Raw genomic sequence first — 16,341 nt, forward strand, 5'->3', positions numbered from 1 at the left:
AATCAAACGTGTTTGTTTGTGACTGAGCTGCACTTCAAATGGCAGATTGAAGGAAGACGTTTTTGTGAAGTATTTTAAATCTAAGTGTTTTCTAAGACTATAATTGTAATCGTTGCCATGGAAATTCTATAAAAATGGTCAATTATAGTTTAATTGAAAACTGGGGAGCCATGATACAGTTCTGTGTACATTTCTACACACATGTAGTTAACAGTTATTAAAAATATGTATCATATCAAGCTTTCCTACATTTCACCATTTAAAAAAAATGTAATCTAGGGGTATACTGACAAAAAAGGCTCAGATGCCCACACCAAAAATATTAAAATCTATATTTTCATTGATTAGGAAGCCTAACAAGTTAACCATTAGATGGGAAAGAAATTACACATTTGTTTTTAGTGAATTTTACAGCTGATTTAGGACCTTTTATAATAAAAGATGCTAACAGAAAGCTAACACAAGAGGAAGGTTAACATTTATTACGGTGTTCATTTCAGGCTCAGTAATTGTGATTATTTGAAATTGAACATGGGTAATTGAAAACACAATTGTCACTGAAAAATGTCATTGACCCCAACCCTGAATCAGGGAATTCTTATTATTATTATTTAAACTATTAGAATATTTGCTGTTTATATGTAGGTGATTGTTTAGCTCCTTTATTTGCCTGATAATTTAAAATGATTAATAAATCATTTTTTATTGGGACACGTTCTGGATTAGAGGTTTCCGACCCTTCATTAGCTAAAAAACGATTGTTTTGCGTACCATAAAATTAATTTCAGAAGCCTGTTCTGGTCTTATCACTGCCTCCAGCCTCCTCTACTGTCATGATGTGCTGACTTGCTTTTTTGTGCAATGTTGCCATAGAAACAAAACTTGCACTTTTGTATTTCCTTTCCCTCCCTCTTAACCGATTTAATGCATTATTAGCGTCATCAACACTCTGCAAAGTCACTTTGACTTTGAGAAGAATGGGACTAAAAACTACCTTTTTGTGAGAATGTTTCACTTTGATTTGATGGTTTTGCTGTCATTGATCATCACCGTCAGAGGACGAGGAAGTTAATGGAGCTTTCTCAATCCTTGGAGGCGGGAAAAATGTCTCTGGGTCAAGTCTTTCTTTATAAGGACTGATCATTTCTGATGAACCCATTACCTCCTGAAGCTTTGAGGAAGGGACGATTATGAGACACACTGACCTATACATTACATTACTAAAGCTCTATATCTGCCCTTCAGTGAAGTGTCTCCTCTCCATCTCTGCTGCTCCATGCTAGTTTATTCCATCTGTCACTTTGGCTTGTGCTAAAGGAAAAACTGTCAGGGCTGTTCACACATGGTGGGAGATGATTTAACTCTGAGAATCTCCTAAAAACTGGCCCCACACTGACACACTGGCCCAGCAGGGGAGCACTTTCAGCAGGAGACACCTGTCACCCAGATGCACCACAGGAAATCATTCCTGCTTGTGGTCATTAAACGCTATAACGCCTCCCTAAGATAGTCAGACACCCCCCTTTCTGTAACGTGACTCAAACACGGACAGTCTATTTCATTTTTTTCTCTTTTTGCACTTTCTGCACATAATTAAACTGTACAGTAGACCTTTTACACATGTATAGTTGTGTTTATATTATTCTTAAAGGTGCAGTCTGCAACTCTTTTAAAAGTGACTTTTTGTCATATTTACTAAAGCTGTCACTATGTAAGGACAGCTTTACATCAAACTAGTAGTATGTGTGAAAAAAACAGACTCATCGATTCCTCCCTGCTGCTCCTGCAGCCTTTGGCAGATTGCCAGAATGCACCGCGACCGAGCAAAAAGAACCAATCAGAGCCAGGATTGTGTTTGATGGACTGTCTGACAGCTGTTGCTCACAGGCCCCAGAGCTAGAGTTTTTACAGTGTATGGTCTGGAGGAGTTGAAGATAGAATTAGCAACTTTTCTGCTTGAAAGGTAATTACTGCTGCTTGATTTACATTATGTTTGATTTGTAATTGTTACACTAGAACTCTGTGGTGCATGTGTTGTTCATGTGCGCGCAGCAGCCTCCGTATGGGCTGCTATAAGTGACACTGTGTTGTTGTTGCTGCTGCTGAGGTGTGAGGACATTGAGAGAGAGAGAAGCGCTGCAGTAATATGCTTTCAACAGGGCACGTTATATTAGTGAGATGTTGCTGTCAGACAAATGTTAGCTTGTTAGCTCCTCTGAGGGAGGGACTTTGGGAAGTTTGGAGGCAGGGCAAGAGAGCAGCGGGGAGGGAGGGATCTGCTGGTTGCGGACTGCACCTTTAATAGATGTGGCTTGTATAATATTTGTTGCTGTAACAAAACTAATTTCCCCCAGGGATTATTAAAGTATTTCTGATTCTGAATTTACAAAGCTGAAACGTTGTTGGTATTAAGGTTCTTGTTTCATTTCATTTTATTTATTGCTTCGTTTGGATGTAAATGTCTGCATTATGTCCATGTTGGAGTGAATATTATGTCTATATCTGTATCTTTTATTGTCATTAATGCATGAGGACAACAGATGGAAAGTATAACTCACGGCTAAATTTGGCACAATTACACAAAGTATTGTACTGGTGTTCATTAATGTGCACTGTCCAAATAAACAAATAAAATATAATACATTTTTAAATGGCACTCAGATACAGTTTATGCAAAGCCAGACTGAACAAATAAGACAGCTTATCATCTGTTCCCTTATGTGCGCTACAGTAATAAAAAAAAATGATCAAAAAATGAAGATCAGGAGACAACATTGGGGAGCCTCTAATTATTTTTGTTGTATAAAACAAGCAAAAAGATGTGTGCAAACTAAGCTGTAAGACGACATGCTTTACTGCAATGGTTTTTTTTTTTTTCAGTCCCAGCATTTGTGGGTTTCATTTTTGAGTTTTTGAATTTGTGTAACAATATTTATGGATATTTTTCTGCTGATTCTGTGCTTTGTTAACTTTCATCAACCTTCTTGTTCATGCCTTTTCCTTTTATGTTTTTTTTTATTATTATGTTTTGAAAAGCATCTACAATAAACAGCTGACATAACAAAATATATATACGTATATTCACATCAAAAATACATTAAAAGTGCACACTGTTTATATACAACTGTTAACTTCATTTTTCTGTCTTTTTTTTTTTGTATCTACCTACATATACATATATATATATATATATATATATATAAACACACATACATGTGTATAGATACAGGTACATACAGTAAATATTCCGGCAAAAAAACATCACTCAGGCCAGACAGCAAGTAATCATGCTTTTCAGATGCATTTCATGTATCTGATCCAAACATCTTCATGCCTTTTCCATGTATTTATATTAATAATACTTTTATGATAATATTACTGATCTGCTTTAGTTCTCTGCACTTTGGATCGTCAAAAAATCTACCACCACTGGCAGATTTGTTCATTTTCTATTGCCAATGAAGAAAATGCCATATTTGAGTATTTCAGTCCTCTGTGTGTGGATCATTTTTAACAGAGAATAATTACCAGAATTAGGAACAGGTTGGCATGGAGTGCTGCATGGATGTGAGGGGGTTCTGCCAAGAAGTATCCCCAGTGCTCTTCAGGATGTGGGATCCAAGTAAACTTCATTCCAAAGATTTCTGAGGCAATCTGAAAATGCCTTTATTAAGGTTTGGGCTGTAGAAACATTAAAAAGTTGTCCTACATATTTTAGCCAACATGGCCTTCATCAGGGGCAGGTATACTGAGTCTTCACAGCTGCAGGTTATAATCAATCAAAGTCATGTGATCAAAAATGTCACATGGTCACCTAAATTTCAAAAACAATCTGTTTCTCTGAAATAGTTTTTTAAATCTAAGTGATCAATCTGATCATGTGACATTTTTTGGTTTTTGATTACCTCATTGACTATGGGGCGCCCATTGTAAAGTTGTGCATGCTAAAATAAACAGCAACATTTAGCAACAAACCACGTTTAAAAAAACATAGGTGAATTATTTTTAGTTGTTACTTTGATTTCTTTTCATCTTTATATCTAAATGTTATATATAAATGTTAAATCTAAATGTTAAATGTTAACTAAATATTTAACTAATATGCAAGTGCACCAGAAGTACCAACATAAAAGCTCATTCCGGTGATTTTCATATTAGCTAAATATTTAGTTTCACCCGTGACATTTAGATTCAACATTTGGGTTTAACATTTAAGATTTACATTTAACATTTACCATTTAGAAGTAACATTTATATTTACATTTATTAATTAACATTTAGATTTAGATTTAACATTTACATATTTTTACGAAAAAGAAATATCACTGATTTTAGAAATATTATAAATCTGGTCAAAAGTAATACACAAAAAAAATTCACATATGTTTTTTTTTTAATGTGGTTGATTGCTAAATGTTGCAAAAAGATGCTGTTTAGCATGTGCAACTTTACAATCAGAGCCCTATAATTGACTAGGACCATGACTGACTCATTTAACTATATAACTAAACTCATATATATATATATACATATATATATATAACTAACAACTAGTTAGGGCTTTTCACACTGACCCTTTATTTTTGTATTTTCTTATCCTCCTGTTTATTAAGCGTAACACTGAAGCACTTCTCAGCTAACCATTCATAATGGGTTTTTTTCTATAAATCCTCATAATATTCTCAGGATGCACCGATCGTCCAGCCGATCGATCGGTGCCGATTTTCCTTATTATCGGCCGATCCTTGCATATGAAACTGATCTTTCCGCCAATCTTTTCTACCTCTGCAAAGGTCTTAAAGTCTGTCATAAAGTCAGACACTGTCGTCTTCTGCTGCCTGTGAGATGACAAAAAGCCCCGCCCACCAGCCCGCGCATGCCTCTGCTACACAGGATAACGACAACAACACCTGGAGCACGGTTAGCTTAGCATGTTGGCATTTCGGCAGTTTTGCACAAAAAAGAGAGCAAAAGATTGCAATTTGTACTTCCTGTAATGCGGAAATATGCCTTGGTGTAGCTGCAAACAAAACGCGACCTCATTCACTATTAAGATACCATCACACCGCTGAGTGTGCAACATTTGAAGCTAATGCTAGCGGTACCCAGAGCCAGGGATCCGCTGAGATCTTATCAGTGAAAAGAGTAAAGATACTATGAGGATGGAGTTCATGGTTTTGGATTTGAATAAAAACCTTCCACTAATGTATAAGTGACTGAAATAAGACTAAAAACAACTAACCTGTCATTACCCTTTGACTTATAAAAATATTACACATGCTGCCCTTTATTATTTCTGTAGAATGTTTGACTTTTAGCTTTTGTCCTGTCAGCTGTTGCAAGTTATTTTTAGAATAATATTTTTACATTTAAATATCCACAAAGCTGCTGCATTTGGACATTTTTTTTTTCTACAAGGAAACTTAAAACTCAGGACACTTCATTGGTCATTTAAGATGTTTTGTTCATTTGTCCCATAGATTATTATTATATCACCTAACCCAAAACCCTGTGATTTTCTTTATTTGTAAAACCAAAATATTGCTGTGCACTTTATTTTAGTCAAAGAGCTCCAAACACCTGTTACACTTTTATTTTGTTTTTAAAAAGTGAAAAATGAAAGATTAAAGGAAGTGATATAATTTAGTATTGTGGACAGCAATGTTCTGAACTTTTAATTCATTTTTGAGATAACTACCTCATGTGCAGTTAAAACAACACATTTGTATTGTTTTACACATATTGTTGAATGTTTTACAATAAAATAAGATTGGAACATTCAAGTTGTACGATGTCAGTTAAGAAAAAAAAATCGTGATCGGCCAGAAAATAGCAATCTGTGCACCCCTAATCCTCACTATTGACAGAGACTGGAGACTTTCCTTTAACCCCAGGAATGCTCAACAGAGCCACTTTTACTTTGAAATCCACAAACTTTATGAGTCACTAACAAGGTCCTTGGGGGTCTCATCAGTCATTAGTTCAAGTCCTGACTGAGGCCTGGAGCAGCAGAGGATTTGATGTAGTGAGTGGGTGTGAGGAACCCGAGCAGCGTTTTTAAGGTTGGCTAACATTAAAAAGCCCCTGCTCATGTACTGAATTCAGAATGACTGGATACGTCTCCTCTGATCCAAATTGTTTCACTCTTCAAGGCTATTTTAAGTCAAACCGAGTCCCGCTTGTATTCACGTTAGCTCTCAGAGAAGCAGTGACGAGGAATACTTGAATAGTGAACAACATTCTTCTGCAGGTTTCGAAGCCTGGAGGAGAATGTAGCGGCACATGTTGCACAGCGTATCCTTGGTTTTATCACCAGGCTGCAGGCTGTTATTGATGAATCACTGCTTCACTCATCAGCTTCATGGCCAAGTGTGCACCTCAAACCACCTGCGTGCATCACAACACAGCGAGCTCACACCTACTGCAGCGATAATCCTTCCAACACACCATAAATCACATTTCATTCGCGTCTGTGTCAAATATGTCTGGATGGAGAACAAAAGGTTTATTGGTTTCTGAGGAAGGAATTAGTGGTTTTTTTGTTGTTATCAAGGCTTTAATTTAGTTGGATTAAGTTTTTGCTTTAGGATCCAATGAGAGAAAATTAATTTCATCTGTGCGTGTGTGTGTGTGTGCGTGTGTGTGCGTGTGTGTGTGTGTGTGTGTGTGTGTGTGTGTGTGTGTGTGTGTGTTCCAGGCGGTCCAGGCTCAGGTAAGGCTGTCCAGTGTGAGCGCATAGAGGAGAAGTTCGGTCTGCGACGCATCACTTTGGGCGACGTGCTGTGCAGCGAGTTACAGTCCAACAATGAGCGAGGACGTCACCTGAAGGAGCTCCTGGAGAGAGGAGAGCAGCTGCCTGAGGTTAGTGATACATGATGTGATTTCATGTGCTCCAGTAGCTTGTCTTAGAGTCAACCCAAATCAGTGAGTTACCAGTTCAAATGTCATCCACTCATGATGTCACGAGTGGGTCTTAGTTTTGTGTTTGTATTAAGTATTTAACTGTATTATTGAAGTGTCATTTAAGTTGAGCTCTTCTTTATTTGGGTCAATCTTGAGTTTTGATCCAGTACTTTAGTTGATTGACGGTAATCTGTTACACACCCTGTCTTATCAGATGTGTCCAATCTCCTAATCACCTTCCGTGCACTATTAAAGGAGTGGTTGGTTGGCTAACAAGGGCCCTCATTTATCAACCTTGCATGAAAACGGGTGCAAATTTGAGTTCACATTTGGTCGTACGACAGGACTAACATGTGGGACTTATTCATATCTGACCAATCGCAGCTTACAAATGATCAGGTGTTGGTAAATCTGGTGGCTGAATTCCATCTTCATTAACATATTAAAGGTGCAATATGTGGAATTTTCAACTTTTAAATGTGTCTTAACTACGTAAAATAAAAATTGTTGTGTTAAGAAACATGTGCTTAGCTGTCATGCCCTATGTGATTTTTTTTAGACTACACATTTATATATACATTAATAAATATTGCCGGCGCAGGCAACCTGTAGTACCTATTTTCCACAGGTTGGGTGAGTCCTATTTACAGCAAACATCCATCAAACATATAAACGGTGAGCTACTTGTGAGGTTTACAACTAACAAACAACTGCTTAAACATCTTCACTCGTGAACACATCACACATGTAAAGGTGTGGGCATGGGCCCACCGAAAACATTTGCGGGGTGTAGCAGAGAATATTGTCACCTGTACATTCAGTGGTCAGGACCGGATATGGCGGAAGTGTCGGTTTTACTCAGTAATATGCCGCCTGGTGGTGGCAGAAATTGCTTGCAAATCTCACATATTGCACCTTTAAGCCCTCCTGTTTCGGAGGCCCCGCCCACTGAGGTCAAACAAGAAAAGAAAATTTTCCAAGATGAAAATCGCCATCTTCACATCACAACAAAGATGTTGTGGAAACTGGAACTAAACGCTCTGTGGAAGAGGATCAGCTGCTGAGCAGGTGACGTCTGCCCCCCTGTGTGCACTGCGAACAACTGCACAACAGAGATCATGGAGACACACACAGATATGACATTAATATCATCCTCAGTCTGCACGCTTTAGGCAATAAATATCACATTAAAAGAAATTAACGATTGAAGTGCTTTAAAAAAAAAAGCCTTACAAAAGCCTTAAAAAGCTCTACAAAATCTGTTGTTTTTCAAAAAATAAAGTTGTTCAGGAATATAATTTAAAGATGTTTTTTTTTTGCTTTTGTTTATTGCTAATACACAAACAGAATAGGTATAAATATGATGACATTTTGAAATGTAACAGTCGTGGCATGTTGGAGGAATATGGAGGTAGTAAAGCTTGGCAAAGATCTCTGTTCACAGCTCAGTCTACACCCCCGTATCAGCCCTGGTCTTTGCAACAAAAACAAAAAAAAAACAATTCCACTGGGAATGAAACTGTTGATACGAATAGCCAAAATGACATTTTCTAGCTCACTCTGCTGAGTGCGTGAAGTGTACAGCCATCTGGGAAAAGCTCAGCAAAGAGCCGAGGTCGGCAGAATTGTCACTCCACCAGTATCGACCAACATGTCTAACCCAATGGACGATATACTGGTTACTTTTTCATTTTGAGTTTCTCAAACTTTATTCAATCATTTTAGTAGTGTTTAAATTTATCTGAAGGTGTTTTTTCATAGCACATATATTTGTGTTGTTATATTTGTATTAATGTATACATCTAGACCAGTGGCTTTATATCCATATTAGTAACTGACAGTGAGTGATTCTGCTCTATGTTTATGTGGAATGGATGGCAGATAAAGCATAAAGCATAGATCTGCCACCAGGTCAGTGTTTAGTGCAAACCATCCCACTAGGGGTGTACATTGCCATGAATCTGACGACACAATTAGCATGACACGATACAATATATCCCGATACTACACAATATGATATATATTGCGATATCGGTAATTACACATTTTATCTTTACAAGTACAAAATGGTATGAAATACAATTGATTTCTTTTTCTTTTTTTTTTTTTTTTACTTGCAAGTACCAATATCAAAAACAAGTGGTATGTTTATCAACCTGTCAAATTCTGTTTTTCAAAAAAGTTTAACTTTTGCTTCGACAACAGATTCTGGTTGTGTTGAGTTCTTAAATTAACCACATACATCTATCAAAGTGGCCAATATGTTTTATGAAAATAAAACAATGAAAACTATCAACTTATACGACCTTTGACAGTTGAGAGCGCTGTGTGTTTGTGTGTATGGTGTGGATGTGATTGGTGTGTCTGTGTGTGAGAGGTACGTAATATACTGTAATGTTTGCCTCTATGTATTATTGTTTGTAGCCTGTGAAATGCATGTACAGCTGCTTCTGTCTTGTGCTTCTCTTTTTTGTTTGAACGCTACTGTGGACCCCCTCGAAAACGAGATGGTTCATCTCAAGGGGTTTGTCCTATAAATAATAAACTTCCAAGCTAAATTGCAGTGAGGAGTGAGGTAAGATTAACAAGGTCTGATGTAGTTTGCTGACACATAGTGACCATAGGCATATGTTAGTGCAATTAAATGTTTTTTTTGATGATGATTAAAAGAAATCAATCTCGACATTTTTTGGATCGACACCTTAATTGTGCAGTGAAATGTCGCGTTATATCGTCGAATCCATTTTTTCTCACACCCTTACATCCCACAGTGTGATGGAGGAGGGTTTTATTATAATGTCCATCTATGGATGTTGGAGACACGTAAGGCAATCAATAGAAAAATAACTGCACTACTACCGTAGTTGGAATAACACTTGCTTTTTACTGACTGGACAGAAAGGAAAGTCAAATCTTTACAACCACGGGAAGTAAACAAAATGACGCTCTGTATATTCCTTTGAGGAGCTGGAAAATAAAGTTCAGCAAGAAGCTTGGCCAACACTGCTGCTTGTCAGGAAGAGATGAAGCACATGCTGCTTCCAGACTTTAGAAAGCCTAAATGACTTTAGTATGTAATATGCTTTTCCTGCTGGAGGCTTGATGGACTTGATTGAATAAACTGAAATGTGACGACCGAGGCTGGGAAAGTAACACAGTCCAAGCTTTTCAAAATGGCTTTCTCAAACCTTGTAAAGTCAGCGTACAAGATGCAGCATGTACACCTGATGAATGGCCTCCATCAAACACTCTCAGGAGGAAACGTTTTCAAAGAGGACACAGCCATGTCCATGTTAGCAGGTGGAAGCCATCAGACACATACATCTTCATTCTACAGACAATAACCAGTCAGTTTATTATGGAAACAGCCCTTAGGTGGATAGGTGGTACACTACATTACTCATGCTGCTCCTTCTTCTCTCACTATCAACTCTCCATCGGTGTTTAATCAACAAAATAATATTTGTGACAATACTTTTTCACATGAATAAAACTAAAATAAGACTAAATGTGAACTAAGCAGCAGGTCTAAAACTACCGCCCGAAAGCATTTCATAATAGGTGAATGGAATAAAATGAATTAAACGTATAAAATCCTATATCTGAGTGACTCATTTGAGGCTGAACGCAACTCAGTGTGAGGGGGCGGGACATGATGATAAACAAATACAAAGAAAATCACATATCGATTACACAAAAGTTCAAATATCCAAATGTAAGTAAAGCAGTCGCTGAATCAAACGGCTTTGTATATATTGTATAACTCACCGATTGTGCCGTATTCGACTCATTGTTTTGAAGTGTAGGGCGCTGCCTGTAAATCTTACACAAATCCAATTTTTCTTTTACAGAAATGAGCACTGAGAACTATTCGTGGAAGTGGAAACATGGAACATACAAACCCAATATTTATACAGCAAAAATATAAACATTTCCTAATTTGGTAGAATACAGCATTCTAGAAATCATGTGCATTTTACCCTCAAATCTGCAAAAAAAATTAAGAAAGAACATTATTGTAACTAACTATGTTCAAAAAGATTGTGAAATGTATTTTGTTGAAAAAATATGAGACAAAAGTCTAACTGTGTTGTGGTTTCAAATGAGTTATGACCATGACTGCTTTGCATTTTGCCTTTCTTTAAAGGTCCCATGTCATGATATTTTTCACCTATCTCCATTTGTTCTAAGAACCCCAAAACATAGTATTTGAGGTTTATTTTCCCAAACTCGCCTTTTTTACAGAGTTTTAGCCTCTGAAAATCACTTTCTGAGCAACTCTACACAAACAGGCTGATTTGCAGCCTACTTCTGCATATTCATGAGTGGGCGTGTCTATAGACGGGACACTGACTTCCTCCTCCCCCCACGGTGACGTAGGGCCAGAGGACGGCCCCGCCCTCCTCCCACCCACTCCGTAGCCGAGCTCATGCTGCTTTATAAACATGAGACAGAGCGTGGGGGCGGGGCGTTCACCGGTACATACATAGATTGTAGAAAATACATACATAGCACTGAGCGAAGGACGCTGACATGCTCACCTTTGTTGGCGTGTCTGTTTACATGTCAATCACGGCAGAGAGCTTCATGGAGGCGTGGCTTCTCCAACTCAGTGCCGCGTCAAATTCGTCATCAAAGTGGGAACGTGTCATCAAATTGCAGTGAGGTGTTTTTTTTTTTTAAAGGATTTTTTTGGCTCTAGTGGCCTTTATATGACAGTTGCTTGACAGGAAGGGGGGTCAGAGAGAGCAGGGAATGACACGCAGGAAAGGGTCCCAGGCCGGTTTTTGGGGTCACCCTGCAGTAAGAAAGGAGCAAATCACCCTCTAACTAACGATTGAGGGAATCAATGAAAAACACACTTTGGGCATGTTTATGAAACCTAAATAACACTTTTATGATGTTTAAAGCACAGAAAAGTCCATTTAGCTTAACATGGGCCCTTTAATGTAAAATATTTTTTATGGAGGGGCAAATGATAAGTTTGACTTCTTTCTGCTCCTTTTCATTCATCTTTTTTTTTTTTCAATGTGGAGGAGAAATAAATTAGTTTCAATGTTTTAAATGAAATAAATAAACAAGCCAATCCGAAGCAGTTTCAAAAGTTAAGACTATAAGAATACTAGTCGGATACGGTCCGGTTAATCAGCTATATAATCATTTTTTATTTTGTTAACTAATTCTCCTTCAAATAAAACTTAAACCAGACTAAACTATCAGCAGGCTAATATTTGCTGTTATTTAAGCTCGACTTACTTCCTGCACCTGCTTGAGTTCATCATGAGCAGAGGATTAAAATCAATCCAGGGTTATTGGTTCAAATCCAGTTTCATCCCTGACGTGAATGAATTCAATTGGTTTAGGTCAAAGGTGTGTAACAACCCATGGCTCTGGAGACATGTGTGGCTCTTTGACTGATAAATGTTCTAAACCTCTGGTTTAGGAGACCTATTGGTCCAGATGTGGCTGACCTGGAATTAACACAAAGAGAAATCTACAGGCATTCAAGAAAGGCATCCAGACTCTGCTCAATAACTCCCACTTACATTTATAATGTTTTAAAACCTCCGTTAGTGAATGTACAAGCAATTAAAATGCTGGAAATTGTTCCTCAACTCTTACTTCCTGTAATGTATACAATTAGTGATCCAGTGGCTTATGACTGACTGAATAACATCAACCAAATGAGGCTGAAATCCTCTTCAGGACGCTATGACTAATAATGAATAATGCTTGCTCTCATTTACAGCGTTCACACGTTAGAGGTGCATAGCGATCGTGAGCAGTGATAAAGCTGCTGTTTATTAACTCTCACTGAAGTTCAGCAGAAACCATTTACCTGAACGGAGCTGCCAGTCTGTGACATTTCACATCAAAAGTAACACGCCCTCTATATCACTCCAAACCACACACACACACACACACACTCACACGCGCACACACATTCAGGTTCAAAGCGGTGTACATTACAATGCCTGTCGTGTCGTGCCTGTGTATTGAAATGAGTGAAAAATCCAAATAGATTTCAATGTTTTTGAGCCTGCTGATGATCTTCCACTCTCCTAAAACTGATCCAACACAGAAAACAATGAGGCTGGCTTTGTTTTTCTCACCAAACCTAAAAATAAAACGATCAGGTGTGTTTTTTGGCCTGGTGCTTGTTTGACATCGACACATGAAGTGAAAGCGCTATTTTGAGGATAAACTCTAAGGAGCTGGAGGGCATGTTAACCCCATACAGTGTCATCCACACGGATTCTGTATTTGAAGCCAGAATATTTGAACTCATAGCAGGGGTTTTTTTTAGCAGCAACGCTATTTTCAGAAGCTTTTTTTTTTTCATTTTGCAACATACAAGACAAAGGACAGGTACATACGAGGCAAGGCAAGGCAAATGTATTTGTATTTGTATAGCGCATTTCATACAAAAGGCAACTCAATGTGCTTTACGTGATCAAAAAGTGCATCAGAAAACAGCTTAAAATCAAGAAGAACATTAAAGTAGGCAGCAAAACATTTAAAATAATCAACAAACATCAACAACAACATGACCAAAAATATCAGAATAGAAAATATGCAGAAGAGAAAAATAGTGCCTTTAACTTTGATTTCAAAATGTTCACATTAGATACTGACTTCAGCTCTGCTGGCAGTTTGTTCCACTTCTTTGCAGCATAACAACTAAAAGCAGCATCATGTTTACTGTGAGCTCTGGGCTCCACTATCTGACCTGTGTCCATAGATCTGAGAGACCTGCTGGGTTCATACCTGACTAACATGTCACTGATGTATTCTGGACCAAACCCATTCACACATTTATAAACTAGCAGCAGAACTTTAAAGTCTATTCTGAGGCTGACTGGGAGCCAGTGTAAAGACTTTAAAACTGGAGTAATGTGTTCTGACCTCTTTGTTCTGGTTGTTCTGAACCAGCTGTAGCTGTTTGATGCCCTTTTGGGGATTCCTGTTACAATAGTCCAGTCAGTGTGTGTGTGTGTGTGTGTGTGTGTGTGTGTGTGCGCGTGCGTGCGAGTGTGTGATATAATGTAATAGCAATAATGAAGCTTTTTCTTTCGATTTATTACAAATCCGACCAGTAATTCAAAATAAAAAACATGTCAAAACAACTTTTATTCTAGTGCATGAGCAAAAACAAGAATTGGGGAGAGTTACAAAGAACGATTAGGTAACTGGACCCATTCCTGGTGCACATAAAAACTCCCACACACTGATTTAGTCAAGCTTTTTGTCTATTCTCGGGTGTCATCAAGCAAGCTCAGCTGTCTATGCTTCCTACCTCACATTAAGGTCGTGTCTCTTGTGTGCATCAGTGCGACCATGTGTTTGATAATCTCACACAGAGATTATGGTACTAAAGTGCACCCTTGGGTTTACAGCAACCGTCACACACAATCACTTACGTTCACATTCCAGTTTGGGCTTTTCGTCTAAAATGGTAAAATCAACAGGGAGAGTTTGACTGTGTGAAGCTTTTTTTTTTTTTTTCCCCACAGTTGCCTGGCAACCTGGAAAGAGCGATTAAATAATCTGGGAGGACAAGCTCCCATCTGACCACCACACGTGTACCATAGCGGTGCACATACAGAGTACATAACTCAGTTACAGCAGATTAAATTTAACTTGACTGAATTGTTTTTAAAGTTCTATGTATGCATGGACCATTTTTCTGTTTAAAAAATAGGGAAACTATCATTAAAATGTCTGAGAAAAATATTTCCAAAGCTCTTGACAAGGCTAACTTAAAGTAAACGAGAATACTCAAAGAGCACAAACATTCCCCAAGCGCCAAATATCTCTTTGCCAGATGTTTGCCATCATCTGGATCAGTGATCCTGGTTATGGTACCATGATCATTCACACTTTAAAGGTTTGGAAGAAATGTATATCCTCATTAATAACAATAAGTAGATCTGAATACATGGGCACCACATTATTTTTGAAAAATTAAGATGAAATGAGCAATCATGGCGCGATCTAGATGAAAGGTGGTGAAGTAATTCAGAAACCAAAATTACATAATTGAGTAAATTTTCATAAAGATCGATCACTCGTGAACCGAGATATGATTTTTTTAAAATTTTGCCAATGATGAGAGAAACCAACCCAGAATCAGTATTTTGATCTGGATCCCCTCTTTTTTTTACCATAATTAAGTGAAATGGAATCTTTCTTTGCGTAATCTATAATTTGTAAAAAAAAAAAAAATTTTGGACGTAATTCTGCTGACAGAAAAACAATCAAATATACACCGTGGTGTAAACATGACCTCTTTAGTGGTGGTTAAATGTGTAAGAATTCCTTTGAGTTAGTGGAACACATTGTTACGACTAAGAGTAAATTAACACAAATTACTGCTTAAAAACATAAACATACCAATGTCACAAACGCCAAGTCACTCATTAAAGTTAATTGTTGTAGAGGCCAAAGATGAGCATTTACTGTACATGGATGAAGCAAAAACAAACCATGATCCATTCCAAACCAAACATGTTAACACTATATTATCAAATAAACTAACAAGACGGCTGGAGAAAGAACTTAATAAACCACAATGTAGGAAATATAACCCAACACATGGTTAAAGAGAAAACAGAACTCGCTCACCGTCTGAAAGTAGGAAAACAGGAACACAATCTTTACACAACTAAACTCCAAAAACAAGCAAACAAACAAAAATAACACGAAACAAGTCCCTAAATGTGTCTGAAGCAGAGCTGAGGAGGGTGAGAGTGTTCTACAGTCTCTGGGTGCAGGAAGATGGTTCCAGTTAGTCCATGACCCCATGCAGGTGTAGGCACATGGGCTGCCGAATGTAAAAACTCTGTCACTGTTTCATAGCCGACAAAATTCATGTAAAACAGCATGTTCTACATCATTGTTAAAAATGTGTGAAATAAAATCAAACTTTAAATGTTCAATCTAAATCTCACTAAATCGCTCCTCCCCTCTCCTCACTCACCGAGCCACAGTAGGTGGTGTGGGCGGGGCCTCGTGATCGACAGATGCTGACCCGCCCTCTTTGCGTAATTTCTAAACATTTAGCTTTACACTTGGCAACCGATTTAAGATTTAGATTTAACATTTACATTTAGATTTAACAATCACATTTAGATTGAACATTTACATTTAGATGTACTTTTCATGTGTACACAATGATATAGAATTTGCTGTTTGACATGAATTTCTGTCTCAAATGAAAGAAAAACGAGCTAAATTTTCAAAATGTGTCGGCTTTGAAAAAGTGACTGAGTTTTGAACATTGGACACCCCATATAGGCAATCAGTCACTCAGCCAGTCCCACGCAGAACCTCAGCAAAGGACATGAAATACACGCTTTGTTTAAAAAAAAAAGAACTTTGATGCAAATTCAAGTGAAAACTTTTAAATGAATTGTTAACTGCACAAGCCGTTACTTC

At 37.7% G+C, this 16,341-nt stretch overlaps 1 protein-coding gene across 1 annotated transcript in view; it reads left to right on the forward strand.

The window, feature by feature from the left end:
- The window catches only part of ak5 (adenylate kinase 5), a 77,149-nt gene that overhangs the window by 54,598 nt on the left and 6,210 nt on the right, over window positions 1-16,341 (forward strand). The window contains exon 11 of the mRNA XM_028473582.1: window positions 6,698-6,861. Within this exon, the coding sequence (XP_028329383.1) occupies window positions 6,698-6,861 (164 nt within the window). The remainder of the gene's footprint in view (window positions 1-6,697; window positions 6,862-16,341) is intronic.

Source organism: Gouania willdenowi, chromosome 17 (assembly GCF_900634775.1).
Source record: "Gouania willdenowi chromosome 17, fGouWil2.1, whole genome shotgun sequence".
Classification (NCBI taxonomy): Eukaryota; Metazoa; Chordata; class Actinopteri; order Blenniiformes; family Gobiesocidae; genus Gouania; species Gouania willdenowi.